General features: G+C 39.9%; 1 protein-coding gene across 1 annotated transcript in view; it reads left to right on the top strand.

The window, feature by feature from the left end:
- The window catches only part of LOC128647972 (polycystic kidney disease protein 1-like 2), a 543684-nt gene that overhangs the window by 456386 nt on the left and 67285 nt on the right, over positions 1–20013 (top strand). The window contains exons 36-38 of the mRNA XM_053700651.1: positions 2770–3097; positions 12951–13084; positions 14076–14203. Coding sequence (XP_053556626.1) covers positions 2770–3097; positions 12951–13084; positions 14076–14203 — 590 coding nt within the window. The remainder of the gene's footprint in view (positions 1–2769; positions 3098–12950; positions 13085–14075; positions 14204–20013) is intronic.

The raw sequence follows: 20013 nt of genomic DNA, 5'->3' as shown, positions 1-20013 counted from the left end.
AAACTCTCAGGAAACCCTAGTTCAACTAGGACTTTCAAGTGTCTTTCCCAACATGTATGGTGGCCTACTATGAAGTCTGATGCTCAGGATTATGTGAAGGCCTGCACTACTTGTGCTGCCAATAAGACACCCCAATCTTTGCCTCATGGCTTGCTCCAACCATTGTCCATTCCCAAACAACCATGGACACACATAACAATGGACTTCATTGTGGACCTCCCCTCTTCTGACCACCATACAGTCATATGGGTTGTGGTGGACCGCTTTTCCAGACTGGCTCATTTCGTACCCCTAATAAAACTACCTTCTGCCCAGGAATTGTATTCTCTCTTTCTCTTGCATGTGGTATGACTTCAAGGCATTCCTGTGAATATTGTTTCCGACAGAGGTCCACAGTTCATCTCTGATTTTTGGAGAGCATTTTGTAAGTTGATTGGAACCACTGTTTCTTTGTCTTCTGGCTACCATCCTCAGACTAATTGTCTTACTGACAGAGCAAACCAGGATCTTGAAACCTACCTTAGAGCCTTTGTCAATGCTCGCCATACCAACCGGTCTGAGTTGTTACCCCTAGCTGAGCTGGTAAGAAACACTCATTGGCACTCTTCTCTTCGATGTTCTCCTTTTCAAGCTGCAGCAGGATATCAATCTTGTGTCTTCCCTCTTTCTGCTCAGTCTACTGGGGTTCCTGCGGCAGACCAATACGTGACTAGACTCATCTCTCAATAGCAGCGTATTTGCTCTCAGTTATGTGCAGCTGTCTCTAGATATAAGAACTTTGCTGATCACCATAGAGATTCTGGACGTGCCACCCCAGTGGGTGAACGTGTATGGATTTCTACTCGACACGTTCGTCTACATCAACCCTGTCATAAATTGGGGCCTAGATTTTTCAGCCCTTACAAGGTCCTGAAAAGACTATCTCCTGTTTACTACAAAGTGGCCTTGCCCAAAACCTTACGCATATACCCAGTCTTCCACATCTCTCTACTCAAGAACAGATATACCCAACTCCAAGCTCCTCCCAGAATATGAAGTAGCCAAGATTCTGGACTCCAGATACAGACACAGACAACTGCAGTATCTGATACATTGGAAGGGTTACTCAGTGGCGGATCGTTCCTGGGTTCCTGCCCGTGATGTACATGCTCCATCCTTGGTCTCGAGATTTCATGCTGCTCATCCTCTGAAGCCGGCACTGGTTCCCGGAGGGAACCCTTGAGTGGGGGGCTATGTCACGCCGTGCTGCTCCAACCATTGCTAGGGGGAGGCGTCTTCTTCCTTGCTCGTTGCCTAGGGCTGTGTCGGCTGTGGAGGTGTGCGGCGCTGACATCATCACTGCACGCTCCCTGATGCCCGTCTCATGCTGTGGTGCCAATCATACACTATTTAAATCTGTTCAGTACGATCTATAACTGCCCAAGTATAGGTGATACTTTGTGTGCTCCTGGATGTGATAGATCGTACTATAATTGCTGGATTACTTATTGCTGCTGAAACTCTGCCTGTCTGATTACTCTGCCTCTTAACTCTTTAATTGTTGGACTGCTTTACTGTTGCCCAATCCTGCCTGTCTGACCATTCTAGTGGTGTGCCCTTGGACTGCTTTACTGTGGCTGAATCCTGCCTGCCTGACCATTCTAGTGGTGTGCCCTTGGACTGCTTTACTGTTGCCAAATCCTGCCTGCCTGACCATTCTAGTGGTGTGCCCTTGGACTGCTTTACTGTTGCCGAATCCTGCCTGCCTGACCATTCTACTGGTTTGCCTTGGACTGCTCTGTGGTTGTCACTGGGGACTGTCCTGCCTGTGGTGAGTGCTGCCTACATCATATTACTTTCTCTGCTCTGGGATATTCCCTATTTTTCCGGCTCTACGTCGGGATAACAAGATTACTGGCCAAGTTCGGTCTGATAGAGGAATTCCCACGATTACACTTTCTAGTCTGATGTGTCTCGGCTTATGTGATCCAGAGCATAGCAAAGAGGGAAAGAACAGTGGTGGAGAGTGACAATTTTCAGAGTAACTGTTATGAAGGGATTTTATTACTAATTCCTGTGGACAATGAACAGTATGCAGTATCATACTTCCTCTTGAAAAAGTCAGGTTGCAGCCTGAAGAAACGCGTTGAGGCCGCACTACCTCCTCATCCGGGACATTCAAATTCTGGGGCTGTTTGTTTAGTATCCCCCGACACAGCGAGTCCCCTCACGGCTTTCCGGAAGCTCTTCAGAGGACACAGCCGGCGGGGTGACGGAGAGTACACCCACAAGCCTCAGATGCAAAGGACCCGGACTTGGTGATAGTGCCTTTTTATTCTGTTTATCTTGTACGTGTGTTTTATACACTTTGATTTTTGTGCCATTAAATACGGTGTTACACTTAGAGTGGGATGCGCTCTGTGTTTTCTTTTGTTTTCAATGAACATTAAAATTGCCAATTTTTTTTTGTCTTCCTAGATCGCCTTCCCATCCACAGTGATTATAATATGTCACCAACCAAAAAGAGGAATTAGGAATAGTTGAAATCTGAGCAGAAATGGCTAACAGGCATAATGCAATAGCATCCTTTTTTCAAGGGATGAATTATGGGAGAGTTATTGGGAGTTGATGCTTCTACATTAATTTAACAGTAATATATAAATCACTTATTTAAACTAATTATCATGAATTCATATGGATATAAAAACTTCTGCAGCATTTATTAGGAGTAATAAAACGTGTATAATTGCTCCTTTAAGTTTAATTCAACTTTTGTTTTCTGATTACTAGGCTTTGTAACAGATGGGAACTCGAAGCTTGTTGGCAGCGCACGCTTCCGCCAGGTCAGAGTTAAGAGGGATTCTTGCTCAGTTGCCCGTGTTATGCAGGAAGTTATTCAAGACTGCCGAGCACCATATTCTCTAGATACTGAAGACACAAGTCATTATGATGAACAATGGAATAGATCTGTTGTTACAAACACAACTGAAGCTGACTCTGCATGGCACTATCAAAGTCAAGCCAGACTTAGAGGCCATCCAACCTGGGGAAAACTGGCGACATACAAGGGAGGAGGCTATGTGGTGCATTTAGGAAATGATCGTGCAAGCGCATACAGGTATTTAGGCCTAGACCCTTGAGGCTAGATCAGAATTCAAAGAACTTAAAGGGAAATGAAACTTTAAAAAAAATATACATTATTCCATAGTTAGTAAAAATCCATTCCTATCTTAAAATACCTTTAAGTTGTTTTTTTTTTGCTTTGCTTTGCCCCTATTTTCTAATAAAATGCAGAGCATTTCCAAACCCACCATGGGATAGTTGGGTTGGAGTAACACCTACCCAAGCATGCACAATACATTTGCCTAAATATCACTCATTCACCTGGTGATGTAATTGCAAACGTCACCAGCTTTTCAAATTGATAGCATTATAGGCTCCATTTATTAACCAGCGGGTGCTGCTTCTCCTTTTCTTCTCTGCCACCTTTTAGGTGACGTAGTGAAATCATTCCGATCCGATCGGGATGGTTGACGGCCCCTGCTAGTGGCCAATTGGCTGCCAGTGAGTAGGGAGCAGCATTGCACAAGCATTTAACCAGAAATGCTTGTGCAATGTTAAATGCAGACAGCGTGAGGTTGAGCACACATGATTCGCTACAGGCCTCTCAGGGCATACCCCACTGCCTTTATGGTGTTCCACATGTCTATGGTTCTGCCAGGTGATCACTGATGCTATGATCATCCGCTGTTAGCCATCTGGGCATGTTACTCTGTCTTTCGAAAGAGACGCCTCTCCCTTTTCAAAAGAGGGTTCACTTTTTCCTTTGTTATTTTGAGTTGCTAGGGCCATTTTTATAGCCCAGAGCACTGTAAAAGGTACCCAGAAAACAAGCAATTACCATTCTATGGCAATCACCTGCAATATAACGGGACATGAGACCCCTTATTTGAAAATTGGTAAATCCCTCTTTCATGTGAGGTGCATTGTGTACATATGTGTTGTATGCATCAGAGCCACTGCCCTCATACAGTAAATACATTAAATAGGTGACTGGCATTTCGTATAGCAGTCACCTTCTATTGACAGAACGAGAGAGTTCCCCTCTTTCTAAACTGGAGTCTCATACTCCTCTGTGTTTTAGGGGGGTAGGGGCTCTAGGCTTTTCAACATTTTACTTTCCACTTGTAATATGAAAGTAAAAATGGGAGTACTATGGATTGTGTTCTAGCAATGTTACCACACCATATTGCTACAATTTTTACACCCCACGTGTAATCTAGGTTACATTATATTTTTATTTTTTACATTTTAATGTCTCTTTAGAGAATATAATATTCACAAGCTATACAAGAAGTTTGCCTTGACAAACTAGAGATGTTTTATTTATGCCAAATACATTTTATTTTAGAATGAATAAAAGATAAAAGCTATATGCTATTCCTTTGTCTGTACACACTGTTGCCATAGACATTCTGGCCTAGATTTGGAGTTTGGCGTTAGCCGTGAAAACCAGCGTTAGAGGCTCCTAACGCTGGTTTTAGGCTACCGCCGGTATTTGGAGTCAGTGATTAAAAGGTCTAACGCTCACTTTTCAGCCGCGACTTTTCCATACCGCAGATCCCCTTACGTCAATTGCGTATCCTATCTTTTCAATGGGATCTTTCTAACTCCGGTATTTAGAGTCGTTTCTGAAGTGAGCGTTAGACATCTAACGACAAAACTCCAGCCGCAGGAAAAAAGCAACGCCGGTTCATAAAGCTCTTAACTACCGTACCCTAAAGTACACTAACACCTATAAACTACCTATGTACCCCTAAACCGAGGTCCCCCCACATCGCTGCCACTCGATTAAATTTTTTTAACCCCTAATCTGCCGACCGCCACCTACGTTATACTTATGTACCCCTAATCTGCTGCCCCTAACCCCGCCGACCCCTGTATTATATTTATTAACCCCTAACCTGCCCCCCACAACGTCGCCGCCAGCTACTTACAATAATTAACCCCTAATCTGCCGACCGCAAAGCGCTGCCACCTACGTTATCCTTATGTACCCCTAATCTGCTGCCCCTAACACTGCCGACCCCTATATTATATTTATTAACCCCTAATCTGCCCCCCTCAACGTCGCCGACACCTGCCTACACTTATTAACCCCTAATCTGCCGAGCGGACCTGAGCGCTACTATAATAAAGTTATTAACCCCTAATCCGCCTCACTAACCCTATCATAAATAGTATTAACCCCTAATCTGCCCTCCCTAACATCGCCGACACCTAACTTCAATTATTAACCCCTAATCTGACGACCGGAGCTCATCGCTACTATAATAAATGGATTAACCCCTAAAGCTAAGTCTAACCCTAACACTAACACCCCCCTAACTTAAATATAATTTAAATCTAACGAAATTAATTAACTCTTATTAAATAAATTATTCCTATTTAAAGCTAAATACTTACCTGTAAAATACATCCTAATATAGCTACAATATAAATTATAATTATATTGTAGCTATTTTAGGATTAATATTTATTTTACAGGCAACTTGGTAATTATTTTAACCAGGTACAATAGCTATTAAATAGTTAAGAACTATTTAATAGCTACCTAGTTAAAATAATAACAAAATAACCTGTAAAATAAATCCTAACCAAAGTTATAATTAAACCTAACACTACCCTATCAATAAATTAATTAAATAAAATACCTACAATTACCTACAATTAACCTAACACTACACTATCAATAAATAAATTAAATACAATTGCTACAAATAACTACAATTACATAAACTAACTAAAGTACAAAAAATAAAAAATAACTAAGTTACAAAAAATAAAAAAATATTTACAAACATAAGAAAAATATTACAACAATTTTAAACTAATTACACCTACTCTAAGCCCCCTAATAAAATAACAAAGACCCCCAAAATAAAAAAATGCCCTACCCTATTCTAAATTAATAGAGTTAAAAGCTCTTTTACCTTACCAGCCCTGAACAGGGCCCTTTGCGGGGCATGCCCCAAGAAAATCAGCTCTTTTGCCTGTAAAAAAAAACATACAATACCCCCCCCCCAACATTACAACCCACCACCCACATACCCCTAATCTAACCCAAACCCCCCTTAAATAAACCTAACACTAAGCCCCTGAAGATCTTCCTACCTTGTCTTCACCATCCAGGTATCACCGATCCGTCCTGGCATCCGGTGTTGAAGAGGTCCAGAAGAGGCTCCAAAGTCTTCCTCCTATCCGGCAAGAAGAGGACATCCGGACCGGCAAACATCTTCTCCAAGCGGCATCTTCGATCTTCTTCCATCCGGTGCGGAGCGGGTCCATCTTGATTCAGCCGACGCGGATCCATCCTCTTCTTCCGGCGTCTCCCGACGAATGACGGTTCCTTTAAGGGACGTCATCCAAGATGGCGTCCCTCGAATTCCGATTGGCTGATAGGATTCTATCAGCCAATCGGAATTAAGGTAGGAATATTCTGATTGGCTGATGGAATCAGCCAATCAGAATCAAGTTCAATCCTATTGGCTGATCCAATCAGCCAATCAGATTGAGCTCGCATTCTATTGGCTGTTCCGATCAGCCAATAGAATGCGAGCTCAATCTGATTGGCTGATTGGATCAGCCAATAGGATTGAACTTGATTCTGATTGGCTGATTCCATCAGCCAATCAGAATATTCCTACCTTAATTCCGATTGGCTGATAGAATCCTATCAGCCAATCGGAATTCGAGGGACGCCATCTTGGATGACGTCCCTTAAAGGAACCGTCATTCGTCGGGAGACGCCGGAAGAAGAGGATGGATCCGCGTCGGCTGATTCAAGATGGACCCGCTCCGCACCGGATGGAAGAAGATCGAAGATGCCGCTTGGAGAAGATGTTTGCCGGTCCGGATGTCCTCTTCTTGCCGGATAGGAGGAAGACTTTGGAGCCTCTTCTGGACCTCTTCAGCACCGGATGCCAGGACGGATCGGTGATACCTGGATGGTGAAGACAAGGTAGGAAGATCTTCAGGGGCTTAGTGTTAGGTTTATTTAAGGGGGGTTTGGGTTAGATTAGGGGTATGTGGGTGGTGGGTTGTAATGTTGGGGGGGGGTATTGTATGTTTTTTTTTACAGGCAAAAGAGCTGATTTTCTTGGGGCATGCCCCGCAAAGGGCCCTGTTCAGGGCTGGTAAGGTAAAAGAGCTTTTAACTCTATTAATTTAGAATAGGGTAGGGCATTTTTTTATTTTGGGGGTCTTTGTTATTTTATTAGGGGGCTTAGAGTAGGTGTAATTAGTTTAAAATTGTTGTAATATTTTTCTTATGTTTGTAAATATTTTTTTATTTTTTGTAACTTAGTTATTTTTTATTTTTTGTACTTTAGTTAGTTTATGTAATTGTAGTTATTTGTAGCAATTGTATTTAATTTATTTATTGATAGTGTAGTGTTAGGTTAATTGTAGGTAATTGTAGGTATTTTATTTAATTAATTTATTGATAGGGTAGTGTTAGGTTTAATTATAACTTAGGTTAGGATTTATTTTACAGGTAATTTTGTTATTATTTTAACTAGGTAGCTATTAAATAGTTCTTAACTATTTAATAGCTATTGTACCTGGTTAAAATAATTACCAAGTTGCCTGTAAAATAAATATTAATCCTAAAATAGCTACAATATAATTATAATTTATATTGTAGCTATATTAGGATTTATTTTACAGGTAAGTATTTAGCTTTAAATAGGAATAATTTATTTAATAAGAGTTAATTAATTTCGTTAGATTTAAATTATATTTAAGTTAGGGGGGTGTTAGTGTTAGGGTTAGACTTAGCTTTAGGGGTTAATCCATTTATTATAGTAGCGATGAGCTCCGGTCGTCAGATTAGGGGTTAATAATTGAAGTTAGGTGTCGGCGATGTTAGGGAGGGCAGATTAGGGGTTAATACTATTTATGATAGGGTTAGTGAGGCGGATTAGGGGTTAATAACTTTATTATAGTAGCGCTCAGGTCCGCTCGGCAGATTAGGGGTTAATTATTGTAAGTAGCTGGCGGCGAAGTTGTGGGGGGCAGGTTAGGGGTTAATAAATATAATATAGGGGTCGGCGGTGTTAGGGGCAGCAGATTAGGGGTACATAGGGATAATGTAAGTTGCGGCGGTTTACGGAGCGGAAGATTAGGGGTTAATAATATAATGCAGGGGTCAGCGATAGCGGGGGCGGCAGATTAGGGGTTAATAAGTGTAAGGGTAGGGGTGTTTAGACTCGGGGTACATGTTAGAGTGTTAGGTGCAGACTAAGGCCTAGATTTAGAGTTCGGCGGTAGCCGTCAAAACCAGCGTTAGAGGCTCCTAACGCTGGTTTTGGCCGCCCGCTGGTATTTGGAGTCAGTGATTAAAGGGTCTAACGCTCACTTTTCAGCCGCGACTTTTCCATACCGCAGATCCCCCTACGCCATTTGCGTAGCCTATCTTTTCAATGGGATCTTCCTAACGCCGGTATTTAGAGTCGTTTCTGCAGTGAGCGTTAGAGCTCTAACGACAAGATTCCAGCCGCCTGAAAATAGCAGGAGTTAAGAGCTTTCTGGCTAACGCCGGTTTATAAAGCTCTTAACTACTGTACCCTAAAGTACACTAACACCCATAAACTACCTATGTACCCCTAAACCGAGGTCCCCCCACATCGCCGCCACTCGATTAAAATTTTTAACCCCTAATCTGCCGACCGCCACCTACGTTATACTTATGTACCCCTAATCTGCTGCCCCTAACACCGCCGACCCCTGTATTATATCTATTAACCCCTAACTTGCCCCCCACAACGTCGCCGCAAGCTACTTAAAATAATTAACCCCTAATCTTCCGACCGCAAATCGCCGCCACCTACGTTATCCCTATGTACCCCTAATCTGCTACCCCTAACATCGCCGACCCCTATGTTATATTTATTAACCCCTAATCTGCCCCCCTCAACGTCGCCGACACCTACCTACACTTATTAACCCCTAATCTGCCGAGCGGACCTGAGCGCTACTATAATAAAGTTATTAACCCCTAATCCGCCTCACTAACCCTATCATAAATAGTATTAACCCCTAATCTGCCCTCCCTAACATCGCCGACACCTACCTTCAATTATTAACCCCTAATCTGCCGACCGGAGCTCACCGCTATTCTAATAAATGTATTAACCCCTAAAGCTAAGTCTAACCCTAACACTAACACCCCCCTAAGTTAAATATAATTTTTATCTAACGAAATTAATTAACTCTTATTAAATAAATAATTCCTATTTAAAGCTAAATACTTACCTGTAAAATACATCCTAATATAGCTACAATATAAATTATAATTATATTATAGCTATTTTAGGATTAATATTTATTTTACAGGCAACTTTGTAATTATTTTAACCAGGTACAATAGCTATTAAATAGTTAAGAACTATTTAATAGTTACCTAGTTAAAATAATAACAAATTTACCTGTAAAATAAATCCTAACCTAAGATATAATTAAACCTAACACTACCCTATCAATAAAATAATTAAATAAACTACCTACAATTACCTACAATTAACCTAACACTACACTATCAATAAATTAATTAAACACAATTGCTACAAATAAATACAATTAAATAAACTATCTAAAGTACAAAAAATAAAAAAGAACTAAGTTACAGAAAATAATAAAATATTTACAAACATAAGAAAAATATTACAACAATTTTAAACTAATTACACCTACTCTAAGCCCCCTAATAAAATAACAAAGCCCCCCAAAATAAAAAATTCCCTACCCTATTCTAAAATACAAATATTACAAGCTCTTTTACCTTACCAGCCCTGAACAGGGCCCTTTGCGGGGCATGCCCCAAGAATTTCAACTCTTTTGCCTGTAAAAAAAACCATACAATACCCCCCCCCCAACATTACAACCCACCACCCACATACCCCTAATCTAACCCAAACCCCCCTTAAATAAACCTAACACTAATCCCCTGAAGATCTTCCTACCTTGTCTTCACCATACCAGGTTCACCGATCCGTCCTGGCTCCAAGATCTTCATCCAACCCAAGCGGGGGTTGGCGATCCATAATCCGGTGCTCCAAAGTCTTCCTCCTATCCGGCAAGAAGAGGACATCCGGACCGGCAAACATCTTCTCCAAGCGGCATCTTCTATCTTCTTCCATCCGATGACGACCGGCTCCATCTTGAAGACCTCCAGCGCGGATCCATCCTCTTCTTCCGACGACTAGACGACGAATGACGGTTCCTTTAAGGGACGTCATCCAAGATGGCGTCCCTCGAATTCCGATTGGCTGATAGGATTCTATCAGCCAATCGGAATTAAGGTAGGAATTTTCTGATTGGCTGATGGAATCAGCCAATCAGAATATAGTTCAATCCGATTGGCTGATCCAATCAGCCAATCAGATTGAGCTCGCATTCTATTGGCTGATCGGAACAGCCAATAGAATGCGAGCTCAATCTGATTGGCTGATTGGATCAGCCAATCGGATTGAACTATATTCTGATTGGCTGATTCCATCAGCCAATCAGAAAATTCCTACCTTAATTCCGATTGGCTGATAGAATCCTATCAGCCAATCGGAATTCGAGGGACGCCATCTTGGATGACGTCCCTTAAAGGAACCGTCATTCGTCGTCTAGTCGTCGGAAGAAGAGGATGGATCCGCGCTGGAGGTCTTCAAGATGGAGCCGGTCGTCATCGGATGGAAGAAGATAGAAGATGCCGCTTGGAGAAGATGTTTGCCGGTCCGGATGTCCTCTTCTTGCCGGATAGGAGGAAGACTTTGGAGCACCGGATTATGGATCGCCAACCCCCGCTTGGGTTGGATGAAGATGTTGGAGCCAGGACGGATCGGTGAACCTGGTATGGTGAAGACAAGGTAGGAAGATCTTCAGGGGATTAGTGTTAGGTTTATTTAAGGGGGGTTTGGGTTAGATTAGGGGTATGTGGGTGGTGGGTTGTAATGTTGGGGGGGGGGGTATTGTATGTTTTTTTTTACAGGCAAAAGAGCTGAAATTCTTGGGGCATGCCCCGCAAAGGGCCCTGTTCAGGGCTGGTAAGGTAAAAGAGCTTGTAATATTTGTATTTTAGAATAGGGTAGGGAATTTTTTATTTTGGGGGGCTTTGTTATTTTATTAGGGGGCTTAGAGTAGGTGTAATTAGTTTAAAATTGTTGTAATATTTTTCTTATGTTTGTAAATATTTTATTATTTTCTGTAACTTAGTTCTTTTTTATTTTTTGTACTTTAGATAGTTTATTTAATTGTATTTATTTGTAGCAATTGTGTTTAATTAATTTATTGATAGTGTAGTGTTAGGTTAATTGTAGGTAATTGTAGGTAGTTTATTTAATTATTTTATTGATAGGGTAGTGTTAGGTTTAATTATATCTTAGGTTAGGATTTATTTTACAGGTAAATTTGGTATTATTTTAACTAGGTAACTATTAAATAGTTCTTAACTATTTAATAGCTATTGTACCTGGTTAAAATAATTACAAAGTTGCCTGTAAAATAAATATTAATCCTAAAATAGCTATAATATAATTATAATTTATATTGTAGCTATATTAGGATTTATTTTACAGGTAAGTATTTAGCTTTAAATAGGAATCATTTATTTAATAAGAGTTAATTTATTTCGTTAGATAAAAATTATATTTAACTTAGGGGGGTGTTAGTGTTAGGGTTAGACTTAGCTTTAGGGGTTAATACATTTATCAGAATAGCGGTGAGCTCCGGTCGGCAGATTAGGGGTTAATAATTGAAGGTAGGTGTCGGCGATGTTAGGGAGGGCAGATTAGGGGTTAATACTATTTATGATAGGGTTAGTGAGGCGGATTAGGGGTTAATAACTTTATTATAGTAGCGCTCAGGTCCGCTCGGCAGATTAGGGGTTAATAAGTGTAGGCAGGTGTCGGCGACGTTGTGGGGGGCAGATTAGGGGTTAATAAATATAACATAGGGGTCGGCGATGTTAGGGCAGCAGATTAGGGGTACATAGGGATAACGTAGGTGGCGGCGGTTTACGGAGCGGCAGATTAGGGGTTAAAAGTGTAATGCAGGGGTCAGCGATAGCGGGGGCGGCAGATTAGGGGTTAATAAGTGTAAGGTTAGGGGTGTTTAGACTCGGGGTACATGTTAGAGTGTTAGGTGCAGACGTAGGCGTTAACAGCCCTTTTACCGCCGAACTCCAAATCTAGGCCTTAGGAAGTGTTTCCCCATAGGAAACAATGGGGCTGCGTTAAGAGCTGAACGCTGCTTTTTTGCAGGTGTTAGGTTTTTTTTCAGCTCAAACAGCCCCATTGTTTCCTATGGGAGAATCGTGCACGAGCACGTTTTTGATGCCGGCCGCGTCCGTAAGCAACTCTGGTATCGAGAGTTGCATTTGCGGTAAATATGCTCTACGCTCCTTTTTTGGAGCCTAACGCAGCATTTGTTTGAACTCTCGATACCAGAGTTAAATTTATGGTGCGGCCAGAAAAAAACCCGCGGAGCGTTAACAGCCCTTTTACCGCCGAACTCCAAATCTAGGCCTTAGGAAGTGTTTCCCCATAGGAAACAATGGGGCTGCGTTAGGAGCTGAACGCTGCTTTTTTGCAGGTGTTAGGTTTTTTTTCAGCTCAAACAGCCCCATTGTTTCCTATGGGAGAATCGTGCACGAGCACGTTTTTGAGGCTGGCCGCGTCCGTAAGCAACTCTGGTATCGAGAGTTGCATTTGCGGTAAAAATGCTCTACGCTCCTTTTTTGGAGCCTAACGCAGCATTTTTTTGAACTCTCGATACCAGAGTTAATTTTATGGTGCGGCCAGAAAAAAGCCCGAGTAGCGTTAACAGCCCATCTACCGCCAAACTCCAAATCTAGGCCTCTGTATGTTCCTTTCACCCTGTATTCAAGTTCATCAGTTCTATGGCCATATTTTTTCTTCCAGAGTTCTGCAGAAGCTTTTCAACAATACCTGGCTTGACAAATACACCAGAGCTGTCTTTGTAGAGTTCACCATCTATAATGCCAATGTTAACCTCTTCTGTATTGTCAGACTGATGTTTGAGACAAACGCTTTAGGTAAGAGTCGTGCTGGTTCAGGGAAGTATTTTTGCATCTAAAAATAATTATTGCTGTTATTTATCACTCCTATCTGTTCTGCACATTTATTCACATACAAGACAGACTAATGACTGATTTCAAGATAATAATAAACCATAGACCAGTGTTAATAGGAAACCATGATTAATACAATTTATCTTAAAGGGACATTTATGATTCAGATAGAGCAGACAAATTTAAAAAAGGTTTCCAATTTACTTCTATTATCAAATTTGCATTGTTCTTGTGTTATTCTTGTTAGAGATATCTAAACGACAGGAAATAGTGCTGCCAACTAGTGTTCTTGCTAATGTATAACATTGTTTCAAAACAGCTGTCATAAAGTGCTGCAGACACGTGCACGCTCCTGAACTTACCTTCCTGCGCTTCAACAAAGGATAACAAAGAAAAAAAAGGAAATGTGATAGAAGTAAATTTGAAATTTTTTTAAAATTATATGTTCTATTTTAACCATGAAAGAAAAAATGTGAGGTTTTATGTCTCTTTAACATTATTCTACATAACTGAAGCTATCATATTTGAACTTGGTAAAACAAATGGCTTTGCCAGCCAATTGTATGCAATTCAAAATAAGAAGCAATTCAAAATGAGAAGCAACATTTTTAAAAATGTGTTTTGAACATTTAGAAATACAGATTAGTAGGCTGAGAGAAATTGGCAGTAAGCCAAAAAGCATTATGGAGCTCATTTACATACTCTCACCCATAATGCTCTGCTCTTTGCCTGTGGGAGGGATACACGGATGTGCTATATAATAATCTTTCCCTTGCCATAACTTAACTGAAAACAATAGGAATGTGAAGAAAGGAAAAAACTTTTACTCAGATCAATTATTTTATTTGTTATGTAATAAATATGACGCAGGTGCAATGTGTGTTACATTATGCAGCCTCTATTCATCCATTATCAGCTCTTGTATTTTCTAACCTCTTGCAACTTTTTTTTTTAGGGGCATTTTACACTCGTGCAAACCTTCAGAGCATCCGACTCTACCCATTCACTGATGGGCTGCACATATTTGTTATTGCAGCGGAAGTTCTTTATTTCCTTTTAGTTATTTACTATATGGTAGTGCAGGTAAGCAGTGTCAAAAGGCCTCATAGTGATGGTATTACATGTGTTGTAAACCGCAGAACCCAGACAGGGCTTCTATCTGGCAAATGTAATCATCTAAAAATAAAGGCAGTAGACCGACTGAGGAATATTTCACAAGTTAGGATGGGTGAGCTAAGATTCTTCTTGCTGCGTTTTATTTCTCTTTCGGCATCATTAAAGGGACATAAAACCCAATTTTTTTTTCATGATTCAGATAAAGTATGCATTTGTAAACACCTTTGGAATTAACATCTATTATCAATTTTGCTTTATTCTCTTGGTATCTTTTGTTGAAGGAGCAGCAATGCACTACTGGGAGCTAGCTGAACGCATCTGTAAGCCAATGACAAGAGGTATATATGGGCAGCCAGAAATCAGTAGCTGTCTCCCAGATCCTGAGCTCACCTAAATAGGCTTTTCAACAAAGGATACCAATAGAATGAAGCTAATTAGATAAAAGTACATTGAAACGTTGTTTAAAATGGTATGCTCTATCTGAATCATGAAATAAAATTTTGGGTTTCATGTCCCTTAAATAGACATTATCATTGCTCTCCTGGTGCAAATATTGCTGCTGATAATAACTAGAGAGAGAGCTTACTATTTACATCAGCAGATCTGAAGTGCTTTTAATATAATTGTACAGCTGAGTTCTGGTACATTGAATAACTAACATTCTATTAAACAAGAGAGATTACATCAATATTCTTATTAACAAAACCAACAAAATTGTATTTGCAACACTGTTCACTGTTAAAAAACATTAGCACAATAAAACTTTCCTTTTCGATACCAAATTATAGCTCCTTAGTTTCTGTCAGAATGCAGATGTACAGCCCCTGGTAGATGGAACTAAAAACTTTGAAACATTTTAGTTTCTTTGGAATCCAGAGATATCATGGTCCACCCACAGCAATCGTAGTGAAGACTATGGGCCCCATTTATCATGTGCCGTGCCAGGTGGATAAGGTTCGATGGCCGCATTTAACATTGCACAAGCCTGTCAATCATCCTGATTAGATCAGAATGATTGAAATCTTCCACACTTTAGGTGGCAGAGAGGATGATTGGCAGTGTCTTAAAGTGATGGTAAATCCCAGCGTTTAACAAACTCTAGGATTTACCATCACTACAAATCAAATGGAGTTTAAGTGATCAAACATGTAAAAAAATTGTGCTAAACTCACCCTTTCTGTGCCGTTGCACAGCACTAAAATCAGCAGCTCCGACTTTCAGACAAGAAATTGGTTTCCGGAAGGGGTGGAGCTAGGATACAACCGCTCCAGGTCGGCGTTCAGGTGAACGCATGAGGGAAAAAAAACTAACCCTTAGCTCATAGCCGCATAGCCCGCAGAAGTGTGCTGCTTGTCCGGGTTCTAAATATAGTGGCGATACAGGGTGCTTTTATTCGCACCGGAGCTAGAGAAACCTACATGGCCGTTTATGGCCAGCGGCTATACCGCATCGTAACAATTGGCCTAGGATTGGAAGAAAGATGGCCAGAGAGAGCGGGCAATAACCAGTGAGAACGAACATTGCTTGCCTAAAATCTTCGTTTACAAGACTACCCAGTAACAGTTGTTCCCCTGGTGGAAAACCTGCCGCAAAAACTATAGAGGACGTATTCACTGAATACACATCCCCCAGGTGGGGCGAGTCGTGGACGGAGCACCAGGTGACCTGAGACGGATAAAGTGCCAGATCCATCACCCGGCTACAGGTGCAAGACGGGGCCTATTGATAACAGTGAGGCTGGTCCGTGGAAGCAAAGAGCTGTTTGACGCTTAGAGGCTGTGAGCACATCAATACTGAGTCGTTTGCATGGAAGAAAGGAGCCGCTGACGCCCGGAGGGATCCGAGCCTCACGATCTAACCTGACAGAAAGTACTCAGTTTCAGAAACAACAGTGCTATAGCTGGAAGTGGGAGCATCCAGGCACAGGTGATAATTGAGTCGTCCCATGCCAAAATTGATCCCATAGTGTCATGCCGAGGTACGCCGGGGCAAAAGGTAACCTGTAACCTGTTGGAGAAATAAGGGAGAACGACTGCCCGCTGAAGATAATCTGCCGAGCTTTGTTGGAGCGCAAGTATTAAACACTGTACTTATTCTTTTCCCTTTCCATAAACGGGATATTTTACTATTGCCTTTTATGACTGCCCGGGGATATAAACGCTAAAAAAGAAAAAAATGTGGTACAGTGACTTTGACACGGGTATTATATATGTCTAAAGAGGAGGACTTAATTCCGCTAAATGAAGCAATATACAGGCAAGGCGCCTGGTAGCAGTGATGTATACCATTTGAACATTTAAAGTGGATAAATTTGTCCGAGTAGATATTTGAATTTTGCTAGAAATTGGTTTTGGCCTTTTTTTCCTGGCTCTGCATAATAAGAGCTAAAACTGTGTTAGCAAATAACTCTAGGCTTGTATTATAAGAATTGAATTTTTTGGCAACAAATAAGTATAGCCTTTGTATTGTAAGAAATATAAGAGTTGAATTTTTGTCAATAAGTAACACTAGCCTTTGCTTAATAAGAATTGAATCTGTACTGATAAATAATACTAGTCACGGTTTAACTAGAGTGGAACCTGAGTTAACAAACAACAGTTGCTGTGACACCATAAGAGTTGAATATCTGTAAGAAAAATAACATTAGCTCTTGCAGAATAAGTCTTGACGCTGTATTGATAAAAAATATTAGCTTTTGTTTAATAAGAGCGGAATAGGTGTGAATAAATAATACTAGCCCTTGTATAATAAGAATTGAATCTGGGTTAATAAATTAGCCTTTGAATCATAAGAGTGGAAGTTGTATCAACAAATAACATTAGCCATTGTATAATAAGACCTGAATCTGCTCTGATAAATAATATTAACTTTAGTTGAATCCGTGTGAAAGAAAATAACACAAGTTAGTCTTGGTAATAGCTTTAAATTTTATTCTAAAGAAGAGGGAAGAATAGCAATTTTGAACTTGGGAAATTCTGAGTCTCAGGCTTAGTCCCTGATATTTAAAGGTTGTAAGCATTGATTTTCTTCTTGTGTAAGGAAATTCATTTGGTCTGCATTTATTACATACACCCACACGCTTTGTTTTTTTTTTCTCCCCTCCTCCACACTCACTTCACTGGTCCCCTTTTTTCTTTTTTTTTTTTTTTTTTTCTTTTTTTTCTCTCTTCACTTTTTAACCATCCAGGAAGACTCACTCAATACACACTTAGGCACATATATTCAAGGCCATCCACCACTGCCCAGTAATCTAATAATCACCTCACTATCACTCAATCATTTGTTATCACCTTACACCTTTCAATGGAAAGGTTTATTGCACAAGGCAGACAAAGTTCTCCAATAATGCCTACCAAAACAAGAGAAAAGAAAGGTACTAAAATGCCAGAGGCTAGCCTTGAGACTACTAATGAACCTTTAAATGATCCACAAATATTGATTGCCCAAATAAATTTGCTCTTTACACCTCAATTCGAGGCAATTAAACAAGACCTTTCTAATATCTCGACAAATTTAGATATGCTTACTACTGAAGTAAAGCAATTCTCTGCAAGGCTTACAGAAGCGGAGAATAGAATTTCAGATGTGGAAGACTTGGTAAATAATCACGACAGTATTTTAGTTAAACAAGAAACTCAGATAAGAAATTTACAAGCCCGTCTGGAGGATATTGAGGATCGCTCCAGGCGGAATAATTTAAGAATAGTAGGTCTCCCGGAGACAGCAGAGTTCGAAAATATGCTGAATTTTGCATCTAATACTTTACCCCAGCTACTGGGATTTCCCCCCTCTAAACTACCTTTACAGATAGAAAGAGCACATAGGGTAGGTCCAAGGAAATATAACGAAGACGGTTCTCCAAGAATTAGAGTCTGCATATTCAAGGTTTTGAGGTTTCAAGACAAAGTCGAGCTGCTTAAGTTATATAGGAAAACGGATACATTTAATATTGCTAATAAAAGAGTCTTTATATTTCAAGATTTTTCGAATGAGACTTCCTCAAAGAGGAGAAATATGGCCCCCTACTGTTCCCAATTGATAGAGAGAGGTGTAAAAGCACATATGGTTTATCCAGCCAGAATTATTGTAGAAAAGGATGGTACAAAGAAAAACCTAAACTCTATAACGGAAGCTAAAGAGTTTATAGCTAATCTTGATTCCCTACAGAACTAGAGAGAGATCTCAATTGTAATAAAACTAGGCTACTATGAGTTGTAAGGTGATATGGATTTTATTGTATGTTTTTTTTTTTTTTTTTTGTTTTTTTTTTTTTGTTTTTTTCCTTTTTTCTCTCTCTCTTTGCTTTTTTTCTTCCCTTTCCCCCCCCCCCTTCTACTAGGTAAATTAGGATTTTAATTGGAGGTTATGACAGAGTTTTGTAAAAACTTTAAGATACTGTCCTGGAACGTGGGGGGTATTTCTTCCCCGGCCAAACGTAAATTGATTATAAAAACGCTAGGTAAATCATCACCAAGTATTGTCTTTCTCCAAGAAACCCACTTAAAAGACAAGGAAATAGTCAAGTTGAAATCAAAATGGGTGGGGGAAGTTATAGGAGCGCCCTGTCTAGGCAGAAAAAGTGGAGTGGCGATTTTATTCAATAAAGACCTGATATATAGTGTCTCATGCATTGAGATAGATGTGGAGGCTAGATATATTATTGTACAAGTCCAAATGAAAAATACAAAATTAATCTTATGTAATATATATGGCCCTAATGGATTCTCTCCCTCTTTCTGGGATAAGATGAAGGCCAAATTATTCCCATACATTAAATATAACCTCATTGTAGCTGGAGACTTTAATATGTGTTTATACCCGGACCTAGAAAGAATGAATGTAGATCATCAAGCCCGATATAATAGACAGGCTAAATATTTTAAAAAGCTGTGTACCTACCTGAAATTAACTGATATTTGGAGGGCGAAGAATCCAGATAAAATTAAATTTACGTGTGAATCCAAGTCCTTTAAAACGTTTTCACGAATAGATTATATTCTAATTTCGGAATCCCTCTCTATTATTAAAGCTCAGGCGTCTATAAATGATATAATGATCTCCGACCATGCTATTATATCGCTGTATTTTGACACATTGGTGAAAGCTAAAGACAAAGTAAATACCTTCTATTTCCCTAGATATCTATATAATAATCTTAGGTTTAATAATTGGTTAAGACAGAAATGGAAAGACTATTGTACATTAAATATAGCGCAATATAATTCGATTGAAAATTTTTGGGAAGCCTCTAAGGCGGTTTTGAGAGGAGAGATTGGCGCTTATGTATACGCTAGAAAGAAAAAAGCAAGCTTGATTGAAAAGCAAATGATGAATAGTGTTAGGAATGCATACAGGAGATTTTTTAATAATCATAGTGAGGAAAACTGGGGAAAATATATCAAGGCTAGACAGGAAAGGGACATATTACTAAAACAAAGAGCGCAGGAGGAAGACATTAGACTCAATATGCATTTCAGGGCTTTTCATGGATGCTCAGCTAAATACTTATCCATGATAGTTCGGAATAGGAAAAAAAAAAATTATATATTGGCAGTTAAGGAGAGAGAGACGAGATGTACGGATAACACAGAGATTATGAGGGTTTTTCATGACTATTATCAGAATTTATATTGCGAGAAGAAAAGTGATGCAGTAAATCTTGAAGAGTTTTGGGCTAAAATTCAAACCCCGAAAATAAATCAGGAAAATTTAAATCTATTAAATGCCCCTATATCATTGGAAGAAGTGACGGAGGCAATAAGAAACGCGAAACTAAA

This window comes from Bombina bombina, chromosome 1 (assembly GCF_027579735.1).
Source record: "Bombina bombina isolate aBomBom1 chromosome 1, aBomBom1.pri, whole genome shotgun sequence".
Taxonomy (NCBI): domain Eukaryota; kingdom Metazoa; phylum Chordata; class Amphibia; order Anura; family Bombinatoridae; genus Bombina; species Bombina bombina.
Note: the sequence above shows the minus strand (reverse complement) of the source record. Positions and strands in the feature narration are given on the sequence as shown.